The 21,532-nt window shown below is 43.2% G+C and overlaps 1 protein-coding gene across 4 annotated transcripts in view; it reads left to right on the top strand.

The window, feature by feature from the left end:
* The first annotated feature begins 1,758 nt into the window (after window positions 1-1,758).
* The window catches only part of FAR1 (fatty acyl-CoA reductase 1), a 43,870-nt gene continuing 24,096 nt past the window's right edge, over window positions 1,759-21,532 (top strand). For 2 of the 4 annotated variants that reach the window (XM_075425464.1, XM_075425461.1), the window contains exons 1-2: window positions 1,759-1,841; window positions 19,610-19,804. In XM_075425464.1, coding sequence (XP_075281579.1) covers window positions 19,616-19,804 — 189 coding nt within the window. In that variant the 5' untranslated portion in view covers window positions 1,759-1,841; window positions 19,610-19,615. Of the gene's footprint in view, window positions 1,842-1,873; window positions 2,012-19,388; window positions 19,472-19,609; window positions 19,805-21,532 lie in introns of those variants that run through there. The other 2 variants (XM_075425462.1, XM_075425463.1) reach the window with 2 other exon arrangements.

Below are 21,532 nucleotides of genomic sequence, written 5' to 3'. Positions count from 1 at the left end.
TTTTCAAAAATGAGGCTGGACAAAATACACTGCTCTGCCCACATTGAAGTATTGCTACTATGTTCCCCATTTCTTCCGTTTGGTGTCACAGACATTTTACAAAGTGACTTCTGAAAATTGCACCCAGATTTAACTTCTGTAACAATTTGAGAAACTGTAACAATTTGAGAAACTTCAATTTGCATATATCTAATAGAGATTTTTTAAAAATAAATTTTCTGAAGAGTTCATGTGCACTGACTGCAATTCTGTACTTGCAATGGACTCTCTCATACCGGGGAATCTGAAACGAAAGAGCTTCATACCTGCCGTCAGAAAGGCGGCCTACCCTATGTCAGGATTTCACTAGAACAAAAAAGGCAACACTGGTGCCCTAATAGCAACAAAGCAGTAAAACCTCTCAGCAGGAACGTGGGGGGGTTTGGACACAAACCTTTGTGCTGCCTGAGTTGGTTTGCCTATATGGCAGATGACCAGGTAACGCTTCAGCTTCAAGGAGCAGGTATTTTCCAAGGAACAGCATCTTTGAAAATCTGCCCGCTGACTGTTATGATGAAGAGTTCAGATTTATGTGATTCTAAGAACTCTGTCAAGAAGTACCTTGGTAATTAGTTTGGAGTACATAAATCATGAGAATACACATCTAATAATAAGGATAAAGTCATCACTGAATCTCTGTGGATTATGTGAGCACAGCTCCCAGACTCACAGCCCAGAGCAGAAGCTGTTCTGAAAAAGTAACATGCAGTTGCATAAGCAAAGACTGTGTTTACACCAGTTCTCACATAATACTTTATATGCACTATAATCTGAATTAATACGGGTTGTGCAAGCTTACACAGGGTGTTTCCTAACTTTTGAATGCTTCAGTATTTTTTCCTTTAAGCTAATGGATGTCCATCTGTGCAATACGGAGTTGTGAAACAAACGGCATATGGTCACAGGGCACGGCGTAATGGCATGTTGCTTTGTAGCCTCGCAGTATTTGCGAAGAAACGCTGAGCTGAAGTGCAGCGCGACAATCTCTGTAGCACAACGCGTATCCACCATCCGCTGACAACGGCACTGCGCCTGCAACGCTGCGCAGGTTCTCAGGCTTCACCGCGCCAGCTGCCGAACGCTGCCGCGGCGCTGGCGGGCGATGCCAGCGGGAAGGGCCCACCTCTGCCCCCGGCAACCGGGCGCGCTTGCTCCCCAAGACCTCCGTTGGCTTTGACCTTTCGGCCTTAGCACCGCAATACCCAAAGTTCCAGAAATTTAACCAGTGAAATCCCCGTGGCAAGTGGCGCGTTGTTGGGTCCCTTTCTCCGGCGTCAGACGCACACACACTCGCACACACACTCGCACACACGCACACGCCAGTGCGATGGGCCCGTGCGTCGCTGGCGGCTGGCGTGCGGCGGCCCGCGGGGGGGCAGCCACCGGCCACCGCGCTGCGATGGAGCAGCGCCTCCGGCTCGGCCGCAGGCCCGCGGGCAGCCGGGGGAGCCGTTTCGGAGCGCCGCGGGGACTGAGGCCGCAGCGGGGATGTGGCCTGGCGCCCGACACCGCTGCGGGCAGGCCGCAATGGCGGCGGAGGCCCTCGACGCGGGGGAGCGCGGGCCGGAGGCCGCGGCACGCGTCCAGCCGCAGCCCCCGCCGAGCCGCGGCGCTGGGTGGGGCTCCTGGAAGCCGCCAACCCCCGGCGTCCTCGTCCCTCCGAGCGGCGGAGCGAGGAGCCAATAGGCGGGCGGGTGCCGTGTACGCAACGGCCAACGGGAGCGGCTCTTTTAGGACCGCTGTCCGGGCCCCTCAGAGCGGCGCGGGGAGTGGGGCGCGGCGGGGGACGCCGCCCGGAGCAGGTAGCGGCCGCCCGAGCTGGAGCGGGAAGCTCGGGGCGCTCCGGGGCGGCTGGGGGCCGCGGGCCCACCCGCTCCATCCTCCCCTGCGGTCTGCGAGGGGGGCGCGGAGGGAGCCGGCCTTCGCCGCGCGTTTCCGGGGCTGCCAGGCGGTGGGGACGGGGAGCTCTGAGGTGCGTCGCGGTGCCGGGCGGGCCGCGGGCGCGTTGCAGGCGGAGGAGCTCGGCTGCCGGGGATCGATGCTTAGGAGAGGGGGGGGCCCCGGGCGCTTCCCCGGGCGGCTGTCTCGGCACCGCCGGGCTGCGCTCTGGCGTGGGCGAGGCCGAGAGCCCCGGGGCCCGTGGCGGCCCGCTCCACCTGCCGCCGGGCCCGGAGCCGGCGGGTACCACCCATCTCCCCGCGCCCTTCCCCGCCTGTCTCTCCGCGGCTCTGCCCTCCCGTCGTTGCATGGATCTCTTGTGGGCAGCGGCTCTTCCTGCGGGGCAGCCTCCTCGGCTTCCCCCGGCTCCGGCCCCACCGCCGCGGGAGTTCCCCTTTCCCGGAGCCCGCCTAGTTGTGGCCAGGGCAAAGAATAGGCTTACGGGAAGAGGCCGCGAGTTTCTCTCCCGCTTACAAGAATATGTGGGGAAGAGAACCGAAATGGTCCGTTTCTTAAACAGGAGTCCCGGTTCGATGGGCCTGTGCATTGGGGCATGGCAGACCGAGAGCTGTGATAGCTCTCGGTGTGTGCAGCAGCCCCTGCCTCTGGGCAGAGTCTCGGGGTCCTTGTGGAGCCGGAGCGGCGTGGGTCTGCAGAAAGATTTTCTCGAGTGAAGCTTAAAGTGTGGCAGAGAGATACTGATTGGTAGCAAACCTGTAATTGAAACCACCTTGAATCCCATGGAAATAGAAATCATTAATTTCGTTTAACCTACCTCACAGCTTTAGCAACTGAAAGTTTCCAATCTTTTAGTAACCATTTCAGTAAGAATCAAACTGGCAGTGGAGCATGTAGGAGTTTTACTGTATGTGATATCCATCTGTGCTGTAGTGGGCTAGAATTTCTTGACCTCCAAAGTCCCCAGTTTGTGTATCATGTCTGTGCTTTATAACTGAGCTATGTAATCTCCAAATTGCTGAAATAATGGTATTGGGTATATGTTTCTAGGATCTTTCCTCTTCAGCTTTTCTACGCTGTTTTTGTAACCCTTCCCTCAAATATAGATGGCTTAAAAGTCAGCCATTTACCCACCAAAAACCTCCCAGAACTGGATATGAAAGATTGTCTTTGCAGGTTTTTGTCTTTCTTTTTCTCCTGGCAGCTGCAGAACTATAAAGTAATATGCAAATCTGGAGGTACTTAGTTTTTATTTATTTACCTTGTGCAGGACTGCAGGTCCAATGAAGCTTGCTAGAGACAATTTTAACAGTAAAAGCCCAGTGGCACAGGTTTTTTTTTTTTCCATTAAGTGTGACTGTTTAGTGTAGAGGTATGTTTTGGGCATGATGTGTATTTTTCCTTCCTATAGTTAGAAAAAACCCAACCTGTTGACATCTTAATCATCCTAAGCAGTAAAAATCTTTCTCAATAAAAAGTTAGCAATGAAGCAAAACTGTAACTCTTATAATAGCAAAGGTTGTCTCCTCATTTTGTATTTAGTATTCCTCAGACTTTGAAAATTTACAGGATGCCTACTAGCCAATTGTGAGCAGAGAGCGTCACTAAGTGTCAGTTTTACAGTGCAGCTTCTGACAGTAACCCTTGATTCTGCTTAAGAGAGTCATCTTTGAAAGCTGGAGTAATAGATATCTTGAAATACCTGTACTAACATTTCTCCTGCAAATGGAGAATCAGTCCCTCCATAGCACCTCTTAGCTCCTGAGAGGCTGAACTGAATCTCCTCCTGACTACTACAAAGGTCCTTTTTCATCTCTCTGTTTCTTGAGTTTCTACAAGAGCTAGAACTCAAGTTTCTTACATGCATCGTGCTTCTAGTGCCTGGAAGGGATGTATAAGAAACTAAAATGGTTATACAGCAATTTGGAAAGCTAAAGCAAGTGCTAGAAAACATCCTAGATGTTGAAGACACGGCTCTATCGTTGCAGTGATATCAGGTTTGGTTAGCTTCTCCAGCCAGAAACTGTGTGTATGTTTTGTGTACGTGTTTGGTTTTTTTGTTCTTAAAATACGCAGTGTTTGAGGACATTCTATGTTCAGTACAGTATGCCTGCTGCTTGTCTGCAGGAAGCAGAGCTTGCTGGGTAACTTAAAGCAAATGAATAAAAGCTTCTGAAAAGGAACCAATATAATCAAACTTGTACTTGATTACTTGTAGTTTGGTCCTTAGTCTGAGGTGGACAACTTGCCTCATACAGTGCTTTAATGGCTGGGTATGGTGAGTAAGTTCATGTACATCTGCAGTGTTTCTCCCAGTTGCTGCCTCGCAGTAATACAGTCCTCTAGCTATGCTTTGTTTAGCTTCAATGCTGTTAAAGTTTGGAAGCTGCAAACAGTCCTAATAAATACTGTCTCTCTGAATAGGTATTCCTGTTTGCTTTTTTCTTCCTAGTGTCTCCAACCCAGGGTTTGTAGTGAGGCCCTCTTTATAAAACTATTCTGCTTTGCCTTTAAGCTTTTTCTAAATACTCTCAAAGAATGTGTGACTCAGTTAATGTACACTATTACTTTCTTCCTTTGGGTGTGGTTAGAAAGACTATGCTTAAGTCTTGCAAAGCTGTCTATTTGGGGTTGGTAGCTATGTATTCACTACATCCCTTTCCATGTCATTGTTCACCTTGATGTTTGTGAATTTGTGGGGCTTCTTGTGCAATAAGCACAGTTGATGGATCCAAATAACCCATCCATTAGTGTAAACGGGACTTAAGATTGGAGCGCTTGGCAAATACATGATCAGTAACAGCTACATGAGTGAAGTAAATACTTGTGTTCTTCTGAGAAGCAAGAGAGAGGCTTCATGAGTCCTGTTGAATTGGCTTTAGCTTTTATTTGTGCTGTTTGTAGGACAGTCAGTAGAACTTGCTTTAACTATGTATGTGCTTAAGCTATTTTTAAAGATAAAAAAAGGTGGGAAAATGGGCTTTTAATTTTTTGACAGGGTTTTCTTCTGTATGTATTGGAAAAAAAGAAAGGTAGATTTGTGTGTGTGCTTTTTCAAGTAAGTGATTAGGCTTGAAATATTACTTGATAGAGCAGTTGTCAGGTAAATAAGTTATTGTTAGGTTTCAGAATTATTGCGAATTTCTGCAGGACCATGATGGTAGAGGCAATATCTTTATTGTTTTCCATTGGAAAGCCATTGAATTGTACCATATTAAGATGTTATGTTGTTTGACTGTGGTTTTGCATGAAGGATTTTGAAATGGTTCACCTAAACATTAAGGAATTATGTTCTTGATTACAGTTATGGAGGACTTGACTGTAATTTGAATGAAGAGTTCCAAAATCTTAACTCTTTTTGCAGCTGTTCAACAGTCAGCTCACCAGCTGTCAGTATGCTTACTATGGGTGTCCTTCATTAGAAAGGCACTAGAAACTGGGATTTGGTGAAACATGATCAAGAGCATTTGAGGATTTTTCTTACAGTAGTGTAGCTAGTGAATTAGTACTAAACATTCATACGTATCTGTTAAATAATGAATTATATTTGGTATGTTTTCCCCTGTAAATCTTTCTTAAACTACCTGAAACTTCATTGAGAGTAGCTGAGAGGATCAGCAAGGTTGATCACCTTTGATTATGTTTTTTTTCCTTCAATTGTGAAAGGTATGGGGAAGTATGGAGGGAGTCTGGAAGTGCTGATTTCTAGGATTTCAAATTCATTATGTAACGTCTGCTGTAAAATGTGACTCAAGCCTTTTGGCTCCATAATAATATATATTATTTAAAACAAGGGAGGAATAGGAGAGGTTTTCTTGTTCTTGATGAAGTATTCTGATTGAAATTCTTTGTTAATAAATTTAATCATACATGCCAAGGCAATTCCAGTAAAAGACTAGCTCAGATGGCTTATCTTGTCCTTCTGATGTTTTGAACAGAATAATTGCAGGTTAGAGTTTTTGGGTGGTGATCTTTGTCCTGTCTGATCAATATGAAGAATGTGAATCTGGGTTTTAATTACCTAGGTTTGTCTTTTAACAGTGAAACTAGACAAAATGACGAGCCACTTGAGTGTTGCTTGTTGTCTCTCCCTCCCCCTTCTCTTTATAACTTGGTTTCTCTGTACTTGATTTTTGGCTTTCCCCTCTCAGCAAAATGACAGTATCACAGTAGCAACTGGAGCAATAATCTTCCTGCTGCTGCTAAGGCTTTTCCTAGTGATAACCTGGGCTGGATATCAACATACCTGTATGAAGGCTGAATTGATGCCTTTGGCTTATTTTATTAATAGAATGAAGAAGAATGGAGTGATCTTGTAGCTTTACCAGTTGTTGTAGTAGTCAACTATGAGTGTTACTCTGTTCGTTGTGTTGTAGCTAGATTCTTCAGACAGGTTTTGTTCTCTGTTCAAGGTTAACTCAAGAGCCATGATTTATGCAACTACCTTGATAAACAGTGAAGCTTTATCTTGTAATCCTTTCGTAACCAAAAGCACAAGTAAGATTTCTAATGAACTTACATAAAATGGTCTGGAACTATGATCCTGTTCAGCAAATCTTGAATCTTCCTGCCTGTAGTTTTCTTAAAACTTTTTTGAAAGTTCTCTGGATGTAAGTGTTAAACATGTTTCCACATGAACTGGAGACTGAGTATAGTAGGTGTTCTTATGTGGTATGTGCTTTACTGTAATAGCTTAATTTCTGAACCGAGCTATGCCTTCTGTGCCACTTGGAGAAATGAGGTTAATTGTACCCAAAGAGGTTTTTTTTTTTCCTTCAATGTGTTCTTGAAGGCTAAGATCAAACAGTAAACAATTCGGAAAAACATCAACTTATGTAATTATAAAGGGAGAGTAAAACCCTTTTCTTTTATACCAAGTCCCTCCTCTGAAAATGAATTAAAACATAGTAAATGTAATTACAGCAAAGCAAGGGGCCACTCTAGTTCTTTGTGAACTTGCTACTCAAAAATGACTCAAAAGTAGTTTCAAAGTCATCTGGTACAGAATCCCTCTGAATAGAAGCATAAGTGAATGGAGATTTGTAGTAAAATCAGAACTTTGGGTGAAAGAAGGTGTGTGAACATGTGCACCAGAAGTATCTGTGTAACCACAGGCATTGAATACCTCTAATGACAAAGTTCTGCTGGTATGAACTCAACAGTGGCCCACACTGAGTTCAGATTCCCCTCAGTAAGACTAAAGGAGTAGAAGAGGTTAAAGACCCCATGATTTCAGGCACAGCCCTGACTTCAAAGTCTCTTACTTTCACAAGGGTGCCTTCAAATGGCAAATGAAATAGTTTGTGGGTTGGGATGAATTCTGCTAATAAATTATTGGGTGGTCATAGGTTAGTTGGTCCAAATTCAGAGTCTTTCTAAAGTAATTGAGTGACTACTGTACTTGTTTTCTGTCACTGTTGTCTTAAAGGAGGTTACAGAACTAATTCAGTGTCTGGTATCAATGTAGACTTTGGTGTCAAAATGCTGTAGTACTGTTAAGTAGTTCGTATGCAGTATTAGTTAAGTGTCGCTTAAATAAATTTAATACTCCTTACCTGAATGTGTGTACTGGCAGAGGTACTATTATATCCTATATATGTAACTTGAGGAGCATACAGTCCAGCAAAAACTTTCAGTGTCTAGCACTTTTTTGTGGTTAAAAACAGTTAGATGAAGAACTGTTTTTTAAAAGGAAGTCTACTTGATTTGTGGACATAAGGCTATACACTTAGCTGTGTAAAACTTTGACCTAACTGTATTAGTTACTCTAACTGGTATTGTGTTTCAATAGATAAAAGATCTAAAGTGGACAAATCTCTTAATTGGTAGGACGTTACTCTCTTTGAATGTCTTCAGGATTGAAGAATATAACTAGTTTTATATGTCTATTGCTATTTTTCAAAATTTCTCTAATATACCAAGTGTCAGCCATGAGTTTGCCATTGTCCACATACAGCTTTGGGTCTTCTGGTGGCATTTATACTGCAGTTGTGATGACTTGGGTGTAGTCTTTCAGATTGATTTAGTTTTGTTGCCTTCACTTGTTTGTAGAGATCATCAATAAAGGCATGTTGGTATACATGTGAGATCTTAGTATTACCCTGAATCCACTCCAGTTACTTGTCTGGAAGGTGTGTAGTGAGATGCTTACCCTCTGGCATACTACTAGGCATAAGCCAAAGACTGGCTAGCTAATACTAAATTAGTAGACCCATTTTGATAGTTCTTCAAAACTTAGTTGTTATAATTAGCTTCCAGTGTGTTTTCCAGCTTCTGGAGAGGTGTTAAATTTTCTTCGCAGGTTTATCCTGCAGGGGACTCTGGTTTATGGCCAGTAAAGAAAATGACCTTGCAGAGAGTGAATAAGAATGTTGATGAAGTCTAAAACTTTGATAAGCTTGTCATGCTAGCTGTGGGAGACATCCCCAATCTTCCTTGTGATTGTGAAGTTTGAAGTATGTGTTCTTTAAGGTTAGCTTACACCAAAAGCAGTTTACAACAAGAAGTACTCTGTTCCATCATTTCAGTCTCTACTCATCTTCTGGAACAGTATCTTTCACAGATAAGGTTTCTCAATGGATATAACCTTGGACCGTGAAGACAAACAAACTGTCATCCTTTGGTGATATGCTGGATAGGTATTGTCCAAATAGGGCAGATCACTGACCCTTGTGGTGGTTAAAAATGTGGACATTCTGCTGATAGCATTCATTGATTTACTTTTGTGGAAACAAAGCACCAAATGAAATGAGACATGATATCATGATGTGACCTAGGCTTGTCTTTCTGACAGTAACCTTATTTAGATGAGTTAAATATTACTTCCTCTGTTGCGTGAATCTCTCCAGTTCTTAGGCTTTTTTTTTTCCCTGACTTGCTATAGTGTCCTTGCAATTTGGCAATTGAAGCTCTATATGAAGGACTTCGGTAATGATTTTTTTTTTTGTCTGGTGTGATTTGATGTCTAGATGGAATTAATCTCCTGATTATACATAAATAAAATGTTTATTCCACCTTGCTTTTAGGCTTTTTTGTGTCATAGTGCTGCTAGTACTTGGTTCAAGCTGTTGGAGGGAAAGGGGGGAAATTAGTTTGTCAGGCTGTATTTTTGCAGAATGTTGTGGCTTGTTGCTGACACTTAAGAGGTTGGGAAATACACGTTGTCTATTTCCTGTGAGTGATAATATCGGTATGATTGAATTTGGAGGGAGCATCTTGCTGACCTAATGTTTTTCAGTGATAAACTAGAAAACAGACAATGTAATCTCTAATGAGGACATACATGCACACTGTTCTGTTTTTGGCTAGGATGGAGTTAACTTTCACAAGAAGCTGGGAGGGGACACAGCCAGGACATCTGACCCAAAAGAGCCAAATGAGATATCTGGTAACATGATGTCATGCTCAGTATATCACTGGGAAGGCTGGCTGTGGGAGGGGAATTGCTGCTTGGGAGTAGGCTGGGCATGGACAGTGAGGAAATTTGCACTGCATATCCCTCGCTTTGTATATTCATTTTATCAGTCTTATTGTTGTTATTGTTCTCTTCGTTTGCTGTTCTTCATCCCAGCCCACGAGTTTTGCCTTTTTCTTTCCAACTCTCCCCCCCATCCTATGAGGGGGAGGAGGAGTGAGTGAGCGCATGGTACTTTCTTGCTGAAGCGCTAAACAATGACAGTCCTTTTTGGTGCCTGGTGTGGGGCATGAAAGGTTGGGATAACAGCAGATCCAACCAGAACATGTTGAACCTAATTTGTTATATGCATGCATTGTATTAGTTAAATAGCTGTTGGTAACAATGTTGGGTTTTTTGTTCACATGGTTGTGTTATGTAAATCCTTATATGCACTATGTATTGCCTGCGGTGCTGTCTATCACACAGGGAGAGGGATCAGAATTATGATTTTTCTGTACTGTGTAATACCAACTTGTGATAACATCACTGGGCATGAGGTTAGGCTGGCCTTTGTACGCGGAATTGCTGTCATGCCTGTACCTCGGGCACCATCTCTCAGAATTTATTAATAACCGCACCTAATCTATGGGAAAGACAGGAGGGGATACTTTCCCCTGCTCCTTCTCTCCTTCTTTCTCCTTCAGGCTAGTCACAGCAGCTTTTCAGAAGTTTGAATATCCTTGGGATGTTCAAGCCAGCATACTCCTATTGCTGTGTCTCCCAAATGTCTTTCGGGTCTTGTTTAGGGTTACTAAAAATTATTTTAAGAATACCACCTAGAGATCTGCTCCAAGGCCTGGTAGTCATGGGTGGCATGGCACGTGGGAGAATACGGGCAGGTGTCTAGAGAAATTCTCACTTCCAGTGCTTTGGAACTTCACTCCCAAACAACGACAGAAGCCTAAAAAAGCAAATAGAATATTTGAAAGCAAAATGCTGTGGCTATTCCAAAGAGGCATGACTTACCAGACTGTGCTGGGCCCTGGCTGGTATCTACCAAACACTGCTTGATATTGTGCAGAACCCCTGGGGGAAGAGAGGGAGAACAGACGGCAGGTGCTGCGGCTGCTCCAAGCCTGGTGACAGGCCCTGAAGCTGAACCAGAAATCCAACCTGTGCCAGTGTCATCGCCCCTGTACAGAGGCAGAAATACACAAAAAAAAAATCAGTTTGCCTCGTCGGGGAGGATGATGAACCACGGCCGTCAGGAGAAAAAGAGGAAGAGGCAGAACCAGAGATAATCGCCCAATCTATATCCCAGAGTGAGCCGTGAGAAATGTGATAAGATTTCATCTGCCATCCAAGTGCACACACTGTTACCTGGCTGCTCTGATGTTGGAATAACAGGGCCAGTGGCTTGGAATTAGGGGACAGGGAGTGCAAGCAGCTGGGATCCCTGTCTATGGAAGGGGGCATTGACCAGGCAATCGGAAAAACGACACAAGCCCTCAGCCTCTGGAGGTGACTTCTGCCAGGTGTGAGGGAAAGATATCCGCTCCAGTTTCAGGTGGGCATTTCCCAGACAGAGTAGAAGGCCTGATCTTAAATTCTGATCCTCTTAAAGAGACTTCTAAGAAATTTTTATACAAAATGAGTAATGAATATGATGACGAGGATTAGCGCAGCCCTGCCTCCAGCAAGGTGGTGGAAAGGGACAACCGAGTTTACTGTACCATGTGGATTCAATCGCCTGGCACGTTGTCAGATCCACAAGAGTATAAAGCAATAGTGGACACCAGTACACAGTGTACCCTAATGCTATCAAGCTATAAAGTGGCAGCACCGCTCTGTATTTCTGGAGTGACAGGGGTATCCCAACAGCTAACTGCACTGGAAGATGAAGTGAGCCTAACTGGGAATGCGTGGTAAAAGCAGTGCATTGTGACTGGCCTCGAGGCTCCATGCATCCTCGGCACAGACTGCCTCAGGAGAGGATATCTGCAGGACCCAAAAGGGTACCAGTTGGCTTATGGTACAGCTGCCTTGGAGATGAAGAAAATTAAACAGCTGTCTACCTTGCCTGGTGTCTCAGAGGCCCCTTCTGTTGTGGGGTTGCTGAGGGTCTAAGAAGAACAGGTGCCAATCGCTACCACAATGGTGCATCGGCGGCAATGTTGCACCAACTGAGACTCCCTGATCCCCGTCCATAAGCTGATCCTTGGCTGGAAAGCCAAGGAGTGATCAGCAGGACTCACTCTCCCTTGAACAGTCGCATACGGCCAGTGTGAAAGTCTAATGGAGAGTGGAGACTAGCGGTAGACTATTGTGGCTTGAATCAAGTCACGCTGCTGCTGAGTGCTGCTGTGCTGGACATGCTAGAGTTTCCATATGAACGGGAGTCAAAGGCAGCCAGGTGTTATGCCACCACCGATATCGCTCATGCGTTCCTCTCAGTCCCGTTGGTGGCAGAGTGCAGGCCACAGTTTGCTTTCACATGGAGGGTTGTCCAGCACACCTGGAATCAACCGCCCCAGGGGTGGAAACACAGTCCCACCATTTGCCATGGAGTGATTCAGACTGCACTGGAACAGGGTGAAGCTCTGAACACCTGCAACACATTGTCGACTTCATTGTATGAGGCAACACAGCAGAAGAAGTTTTTGAGAAAGGGAAGAAAATAGTCCAAATCCTTCTGAAAGCCACTTTTGCCATGAAAATGAAGTAATGTCAGGGGACCTGCACAGGAGATCCAGTGTTTAGGAATAAAATGGCAAGATGGGTGTCATCAGATCCCAATGAATGTGATCAACAAAACAACATTTATGTCTTTCCACTGACTAGCAAAAAGGAAGCACAAGCTTTTTTGGCGCTGTAGGTTTCTGGAGGATGCATATTCCAAATTACAGTCTAATTGTAAGCCCTCTTTACCAAGTGACCTGGAAGAAGAACAATTTTAAATGCGGCCCTGAGGAACCACAAGCCTTTGAACAAGTGAAACAGGAAACAGTTCATGCAGAAGCACTTGGGTTATTCTGAGCAGGACAAGATGTTAAACATGTGCCCTACACCACAGCCAGGGAAAGTGGCGCAACCTGGAGTCTCTGTCAGAAAGCACCAGGGGAGACTCGAGGTTGACCCCTGGGGTTTTGGGGTTGGGGATACAGAGGATGCAAGGCCCGCTATGTACTCCAACTGAAAAAGAGATATTGGCAGCATACGAAGGAGTTTGAGATGCTTTGGAAGTGCTTGGTACTGAAGCACAGTACCTCTTAGCTCCCCAGCTGCCAGTGGTGGGCTGGATGTCCAAAGGCAAGGTTCCCTCTACACATCATGCAGCTGATGCTATGTGGAGGAAGTGGGTCACACTGATCACACAGCAGGCCCAAATGGGAAACCCCAGTTGCCCAGGAATTCTGAAAGTGATCATGGACTGTCCAGAAGGCAAAGATTTTTGAAATGTCACCAGAGAGGAGGTGATATGTGCTGAAGAGGTGCCACTGTATAATAAACTGCCAGAAAATGGGTAGCAATATTGCCCTGGTCACTGATGGGTCCTGTCGCATTGTGGGAAAGTGTTGGAGGTGGAAGGCTGCTGTATGGAGTCCTACACAACAAGTTGCAGAGACTGCTGGAGGAGAAGGCGAGTCAGGCCAGTTTAGAGGTGAAAGCCATCTGGCTGGCTTTAGATGTTGCTGAACTAAAGAAGTGGCCAGTGCTCTATTTCTACACTGACTCATGGATGGTGGCAAATGCCTTGTGGGGGTGGCTGCAGCAATAGAAACAGAGCAACTGGCAGTGCAGGGGCAAATCCCTCTGGGCTGGTCCTTCAAGGCAAGATACTACTGCCAGGTTAGAGAAGCCGATTGTAAAAGTACAGCACGTAGATGCCCACGTAGCCAAGAATCAGGCCACTGAGGAACCTCAAAACAATGAGCAGGTGGATCAGGCTGCTAAGATTGAAGTGGCTCAGGTGGATCTGGACTGGCAACATAAGGGTCATTTATTTGTAGTTTGGTGACCCCATGACACCTCAGGCCATCAAGGAAGAGATGCAACATACAGATGGGCTCATGGCTGAGGGGTGGAGTTGACCATGGATGCTATTGCATAGGTTATCCATGAATGTGAAACGTGCTGCAATCAATCAAGCCAAGCAGATATAACCTCTGTGGTACGGAGGACGATGGCTGAAATATAGATATGGGGAGGCCTGGCAGCTTGGTTATATCACAGTCCCACAAACCTGCTGAGGCAAGTGTCATGTGCTTACAATGGTAGAAGCAACCACTGGATCACTGGAAACATATCCCGTAGCCCATGCCACCGCCTAGAACACTATCCTCGGTCTTGAAAAGCAAGTGCTATGGCAAGATGACACTTCAGAAAGAGCTGAGTCAGACAATAGGACTCATCTCTGAAACAACCTCACAGACACCTGGGCCAAAGAGCATGGTATTGAGTGGGTGTATCACATCCCCTACCATGCACCAGTCTCTGGGGAAAATCAAATGATACAATGGACTGTCAAAGACTACACCAAGAGCAGTGGGTGGTGGGACCTCCAAACACTGGGGTGCTCATTTAGTAAAATCCACTTGGTTAGTTAACACCAGGGGATCTACCAATCAAGCTGGCTCTGCCCAATCAAAACTTCCATGTACTGTAGAAGGGGATAAAGTCCCTGTAGTGCATGTGAAGAATATGCTATGGAAGACAGTCTGGGTTATTCACGCCTCAGGCAAAGGCAAGCCCATCCGTGGGAACGCTTTTGCTTGAGGACCTGGGTGTGCTTGGTTGGTGATGCAGAAGGATGGGGAAGCCTGATGTGTACCTTGGTGATTTGATTGTGGGTGAGAATAGCCGGTAAATTAAATTGCTAAATAACCCTTCAGCTGCACCTCATCACTGCTATAGTATAGTTGTTATATGCCATATCGATGGTATTACAGTAAGAATCACCCAAACTAATGAAGGGTGAACTTTGATGAAACCAAGCAAAGTGTGGTGATGATGGGACTAGACCTGGCATTAGCAGCTGGTGCCCAGCAACGTCGTGGAGATCAACATATTCAGCCTGCAGACTGTGGGCACAGACTGTGCCAGATACACAGCCGTAAGCTCCAGATAACAGCATGCAGTTGTCCAACACCACGCATCATCTCTCCTGCCCTGAAAGAAAGACTGTTATGACAGGTGGAGCCCAAAGTCATGGATTAAATGAACTCAAAGGACGTTTTAGAGGGATGGCCTGTAGACTAGTGGAATGATATCTCCATGTATGTATAATCTCAAAGACAGGAAAAGTAATGGTGGTTAATTGGGAAGTGTAGGATCTGGGCGTGATGTAGTTGGTATAGAATAAGGAGTAGATAATGTCATGGTTTTGGCTGGGATAGTGTTACTTTTCACAGGAAGCTGAGAGGGGATGCAGCCAGGACAGCTGACCCAAACTAGGCAAAGGGATATTTGATACCACATGACCTCATGCTCAGTATATAAACTGGGAGAGCTGGCTGGTGGAGGGGATCGCCGCTCAGGAGCGGGCTGGGCAGCAGGCAGTGAGAATTGCATTGTGTATCCCTTGCTTTGTATTTTCTTTTTATCAGTGTTATTGTTGTGTTTTTTCCTTTTCCTCTGCTGTTCTGTTGAACTGTCTTTATCCCAACCCACTAGTTTTGCCTTTTTCCTTCTGGTTCTCCTCCCTGTCCCACTGGGGAGGGAGGAGTGAGTGAGCAGCTGCGTGGTTGTTGCCGCCTGGGGCTAAACCACAACAATAGTCTTGTCTAGTTACTGGTGTTAGCTTTTAAACATTCAGTAGAACTGCAGCAGTTTTTCCCGGCACTTGTAAAGCAAGTCTTTAAACATCTTAATCTGTGTTTGAACGAATCTGAGAATTCATCTTTTTCCCATTAAAAACAGAATTGTCTCTCTTTTAAGAGTCAGACCTGTGTTTGAAGCAATGAGTTAAATATTGCTGCAGTATCTCTGAAGGCAAACAGAGCTGCCGTTGTTTGTTCCATAGTAGCACTTGCTCAGCCTTGGACACTAGCATTTTTTACAAGATGGGGAATGTTGGCTGGGATCCTGGACAACGGGTTTTTCTTGCTGAAGTGCTTAGGAGCTCTTAGTTTATCAAAGGACAGCACCCTTCAGATAAGTAATATCTTCAAAGTGCCACTGTTGGTTTAGCCCTTAACCTGTGAATTCATCAGTATCCTAGCATCAGTTTCTCTGTAGCAGCATAAGGGAAGTTTCTTCCACCAAAAGCTGTTCATCCCTACAAGTTATCTGATGATTTTGATCACCCCTATTCTAGAGCAAAAATCGTTTACAGAACTACTATTAATCCTTTCAACACTCAGATTTCTTTTTCTTGACTGTTATTACTTAGTAGCTTGAAGTAGCTGTGATACAGGGTTTCGGATGTTCCAAAGTGTGCATTAGACAATTTTATGTTGATAGACATTATCTGTCTGTGTGTTTGAAGAGGTAGCTGTAAACAAGCCATTGGATAACTGGTGAAAATACGTATTGCTGGTTAATAGCTACAATTCAGCTATTGCAAACATGCAGCAAGTTGCACTCTAAAACTAGATAAAATGACTGCTGACACTTAAATATCAGCATTAAAATACCACATTTGCTTTTGCTATGCTGTCTTGCAAGGTAGGTATTTTTTCTGGATCTGCTCCAGCTTGTTATGTGTTAGAGGTCAAACTAGATTTCTGCTGGGAACTAAATCTATTTCTTAACTCTTCTTTTAAAAACCACAATTATGATGTAGTTCCTCAGTAATTTGCTGCCATAAAGAACTCTGTAAGATAACACAGGTAATATATTACATTATACCTATGAGAAGTCCCTTCTGAACTTGAAATTAGGAGATGCTATGCTAACTGGCATGTGGAGATACATTCTCAGAGAAGGCAGGGAAAGGTAGGTGAAGAATGGGGACACTCTTTCCCATTCCTGCAGCTGAGATTGCCCTACTGGACAGAAAGGTTAAACATAGGGTGTCGATTTCAGACTTTGTTCCTTCACACCTAGATTCCATACATGATTTTTACCCTTAATTCATATTTGATGCTTCTAGGCAATTTGTTCACAATCCCAGTGTTTATTGCTGTAACGTTGGCAACAATGTATACTTCTGAAAACATCACCAATTCTGTTTCCCAGCTGGAATCTTCTAGAGGTATGGAAGTAGAAGGCAAACTTACTGTGGAAAATGGCTATGAATTAAGTCTACCAGAGGCTAGTTGTCAGAGAACAGAGTAAAGGGAAGTGGTGTTGAGAATTTCTCAAAGGAAATGCTTCTGTCAATACTATTTTTTTTTTTAAAAAAAAAAAAAAAAGCTTGCAAACATATAGGTGTTGCTGCCTCTCGAATGTGAATGTGAGTATGTACGTTCATGTGTTCTGGTTTTTTTTTTATTTTTTTTTTAACTGAACCCTTTTCATCACTGTACTTAATCATAGCTTTGGATCTGGATGTTTGGTACGTCTGGTATTCCGTAAGAGTTTCTGTAAGAGTTTCAGGAGAGTAACTTAATTATTTTTTATCTGATACCAACCTCATACTCAAAGGAGTATGGTCAGAAATAACTGAGGTGGGAAATTTTCTGATTTATTCTGGCTTCTAGTTTTCTTTACATTGTATGATTGTAAATATTCTCAGATTTTTCAGTTGGCTAAAAAGCTGGACCATAGCAACACAGATTTTTCCACTGACAGTATAACTCTTTTCACTGTTTGGCTTTTCAGAAACAGATGTTGGACTGTAGCCCCTGTATTGGGTGTTGTAGCAAGGTTCCTGTGTTTGCATAGCCAAAGGCTGCCTCTGCCAAGTGAACAGGTTTGCAGACTGAGGATACAACATTGGCAGAAGTAGTATTAAGCCTTCCTTTGAGGAAGGGCAAGTGAACAGACAGTGTTAAAGTACTAGTATAGAGTCTTAAGGGATAAAAAATATTAATGATGGCTAGGCAGGTAAATTAGTAACAAGATTATGTAGGAACCATAACAAAACTTGAATTTTGGTCACAAAACTGGTATGGTAATGATTGCATGAGTTTTCGCTCTTTGAGGGAATGAAAGTCTTACCCTGTATGTGGGAGCAAGCATGGAGGTTCTTAGGAGGAGATGGAGTTGAATGGTGTATGTAAAGACTAGGAAAATAAAAGTTATGCGAAGGACGTACTTGAATAGCGAGAGCATTAATTGTGACTTCCAGAGCCACAGTGAAGAAAATAGACCTGTATCTTACAATGAACAGGAAATTATTACTCACAAGCATGCTGTATCTTGCTCTTCATGCTTTACTACAGGAGGTATGCTTTGAAATTTGCATTAAAGTCTCTTAAGTATGTGGTGAAAGTGGTTTAATGCAAGTAGCCTTTTCCTTCCATCCACCTCTTTCAATCTCCTCAGACTTCAAAAAAGCAATTTGGGATGATGTACTGTGGCCAGTGGAAGTAGTGGTGTTTGTTGTGTTCTAAACTTGCTGCTGTGTCCTATTATCAGTTTTTAGATGCTTCACTAATAAGTGCAGGAGCTACCCTTGTCAAAGAAGGGAGTCTAAATAGGATTTGGAGTCTTGGACCAAAAGTAAGACTTTGTACCCAGACTCCAAAAACTGGGGATTGTGCAGGTGATAACTCATTTCTGGCAAGTAATCATTTAGAGCTTGTTCAGAGACTTCAGCATGATATGAGAACATGAAAAGCACAGCCAATTGCTTTAATGTGACAGGTGCCTGAGATGTAGACAAGCATTCAAAAAATATTTACTTACTTTTCAGGCAAAAAGCGCGAATTAAGACTGTAGTTGCTCACTCCTAATATACAACATCTTGTGTATTGCCTGGTGAGTTCATGCTTGCGGTAGCCTGCTGTTTCAAAAGAACTAAGCATATTTACAAGTTGCATTCCTTTTATTCTTGGTGGGTGGTAGGTGAAGAAAGGGTCTCATCCTGCTTAGGATGTTGTAATTCTTACTTGCTTAAGAAACACTCCATCTGTTTTTAAGGAGACTTTTTGTTGTGTTTTTTTAGTATAATGGATTTATGGAATCTGTCTCTTTTTGGTAGTGTTTTTGTCATAATGGTCTGTTTGTGTATCTGTTATAGGAGACTATAACTGGACTTTCACTACACCAGCTTACTATTTTTATAAGTCTCTAATTAGAAAGATTGGTAAAACATAGTGGAAATGTAGCCACATGCTATAGTCTTCTACAGTAAAAGCAAGCTGTTTAAGGGTTAAAGTAAATATGTTGGTATATTGGACTTAACAGAATGGCTTGAAGTTATCCTGAGGCACGGGTTCTAAAGGTCATAAAGGTCATAGTCCAAAGACCACATTAGTGTGAGAGATTGCAGTATATTTGCCCTTAAAAAGTTTCAATTTCCATTATCTCGAACTAGACATGATTTCAAAGTGGTTGATTAAGGGAGAGGAAATAAATAGTAATTTTCATAGTTAACTTCATATCTGAAGCAAAACCTGCAGTGCTTTAGAGCTTTGTTCTGGATTTAAGTAACAATCACTTACCCTTCATTTTACTGGGAGGTGTATTTGTGGCTAACTGAAATTATTAGTTTGTGTGAGAATTCTAATTGCTTATTTGGGAGGGGAAAAAACCCAACAAACTTAATAGATGGAAAGGCTGGAAGCCTGTATCATCTGTAGAACTGTATGTTGTTTTGCAATAGATATAAAACCAGCAGATCTCGTACCAAGAAACTAACTATACCTTCTCTCTGGCTTAGCATAATTTGTAGGAAGGCTAAGCCTAATGCAGACAGGGGACTTTGCTGACACAGGCAAAATACCAGGGCCAGCAATTGGCAGATGCCTGGCTCCCTGTCTTCTGTCAAAGTATTTGAAGTGTCTACTTGTCATTATATTTAAATGACACGACCTTTAGTTTACATGGAACAGCCACTCAAAGTGGTAAAGGACCATGCACATAAAGGTAAAAATAGACTGAGGTTGAACTATTTTCCTAGACTGAGAGGGAGTCTTAATTCCTTAAGACACTATATTAACAGGGCCAGTTTACAAGAAGATCTGGGATGGCTAGTGGCCCTGTGGGATTATTCTGGAATGTGGTGAAATAAATCGTCTTTAAGTACTGGTGGTAGGTGAAAAACGGCTGTTAAGCATTTTTTTCAGGCATGAGATTGAATGTTTGAATCTGTGCCATTTCCATATATCTTCTGCAAATGTGAACTCCTAGAAGTTCTTTAATATACTTCTATTTTTAACTTCTGTTAAGGTCATAATGGTTTCCATCCCTGAATACTATGAAGGAAAGAACATCCTCCTGACAGGAGCTACAGGCTTCATGGGAAAAGTGCTTCTGGAAAAGCTGCTCAGATCTTGTCCTAAAGTGAAAGCAGTGTATGTATTGGTAAGACACAAAGCAGGGCAGACACCTGAAGCACGAATAGAAGAGATTACCAGCTGTAAGGTATGTGTCATATGTTCGCAAAGTACATTTGTGTCCTTCTTTATAACATTCCCATTTCATTTTGAGAACAGCTTTGATTTGTCTAAAGCAAAAACATTGTTATTAAATGTTTGTTTCATTCTAACAGAAATATAAAACCTAAGACCTGGTAGTGTTTTTTATGGTTTTTGAGCTGTTAGTCTCTAGCAAAGCCAGTAGTGGAAAATTATCCTGTATTTAATTCAGGAGTAGGTTGTTTAGCTGTAATACAGAATTAAGAAGTAGAACATCCAAGTTAATTACATATTCTTTTAACAAGTTTTAAGTGCAAGAGGCAGTGTCGACTGGGATTTGTAAGATGAGATTGAGACCCTTCTTTAGATCTCAAGCAAGAATATGTGATCTGAACAGGTTGTTTGAATAGCTTATGTTTGTAAACAGAAGTGTTTGTCGTAATAGATTCTATTACAGATTTCTGTTAGTCATGGAGATTAGTATAAATCTGTGACAATAAAGGAAAGGCACTGAAATTCTGTGCCATGGAATTATCAAAAATGGTTATCTAAATGATTTTCTGTGCATGCTAGGTTGGCTACTTTCTTCCAGAAATGACTCGTTACCTTAATATTCTGGTGAACTAGGCTGGGCATTCTTACTACATGCAGAGCCATCCGTTAGTGTTGCCCATCTCTCTACTACAAAGTATCTGCTCTATGATGAGAAGGATGAACAGGAAGGGGAGAGATTTCTAGTGCAAACTTTGCCAAAGCAGAGTTTATTTCTGTCCAGGTCTTTCTCTTATGGGATGTGGGAGTTGGCAGTTTAATTTTTCGAGCTTAGGAAATATGTTGAGATACAGTGTGGTCTCTACAAAGTGTGTGCTTAGAAGTTGTTTAAAGGGAATCACGAAGACAGTATGAATGCATGTAGGCTAGGAGGGGTAAGCTGTTTAAAGCAATGAATTTCTATGACTCTGACTAGTTAAGATTACAGCGGACCTGAGGATGGCTGTGTCCCTAGTAAACTATTTTCTGTAACCATGTCAAAACTGTAGCTTATAGCTCAAAAGCATATGCTTGCAGTCCTGTGCAATGTCAGCGTGCAACAGAATAAGTTACAGTAGAGTTCTGTCTTAAATCTAGTCGCAAATTCTCCCTACATAAAACCCTCAGTTTGTCACTCTCTGAAACAAGTAAAATGTCTCCAGACTAAACTCTGAGATGAGAAAGGAAAAGCTTCTCGGTCCCCTTGTTGTATATATTATTACCCAAATAAACAGTGTGGAATATTCAGGCAAGGAGGAGAGTAACAGGTAGTGTGGGCTGACTTAAATTTCAGTAAGACTGAAGCCGCAGTGTAGCTTTTGGGGAAACTCCTGTGTTGTGAAAGGCTTTTTAAATTTGAGTCCAAATCTTTTGCTTATAGTCTATACCAGCTCCTGCTGAGATAATAATCTGATGTGTTTTATGAGTCTTGGTGAGCACTTACTGCTGGAATGGGTTCACTACCAGTCCTAGTAAGCAGGACTGCTGCTTGAGGTAGTCCTGCATCTTAGTCCCTAGAGTAAGAACATAAAGGGATGGTGTTGCAGAGATGTAGATAGGGCCAGATGTTTGTTCTGTCAGACAATACACTTTCGATCTAATTTGTCTAACTGGTATTAACATAATCAAGATTCTTCCAAAAGACTATGAGAATTTTTAATAGGATCTGTTGTCTTAAGCCGTCCAGTTGTAAGGGCCCTGCCAG

Source organism: Opisthocomus hoazin, chromosome 7 (genome assembly GCF_030867145.1).
Source record: "Opisthocomus hoazin isolate bOpiHoa1 chromosome 7, bOpiHoa1.hap1, whole genome shotgun sequence".
Classification (NCBI taxonomy): domain Eukaryota; kingdom Metazoa; phylum Chordata; class Aves; order Opisthocomiformes; family Opisthocomidae; genus Opisthocomus; species Opisthocomus hoazin.
This window is presented reverse-complemented; position numbering and strand designations above follow the sequence as displayed.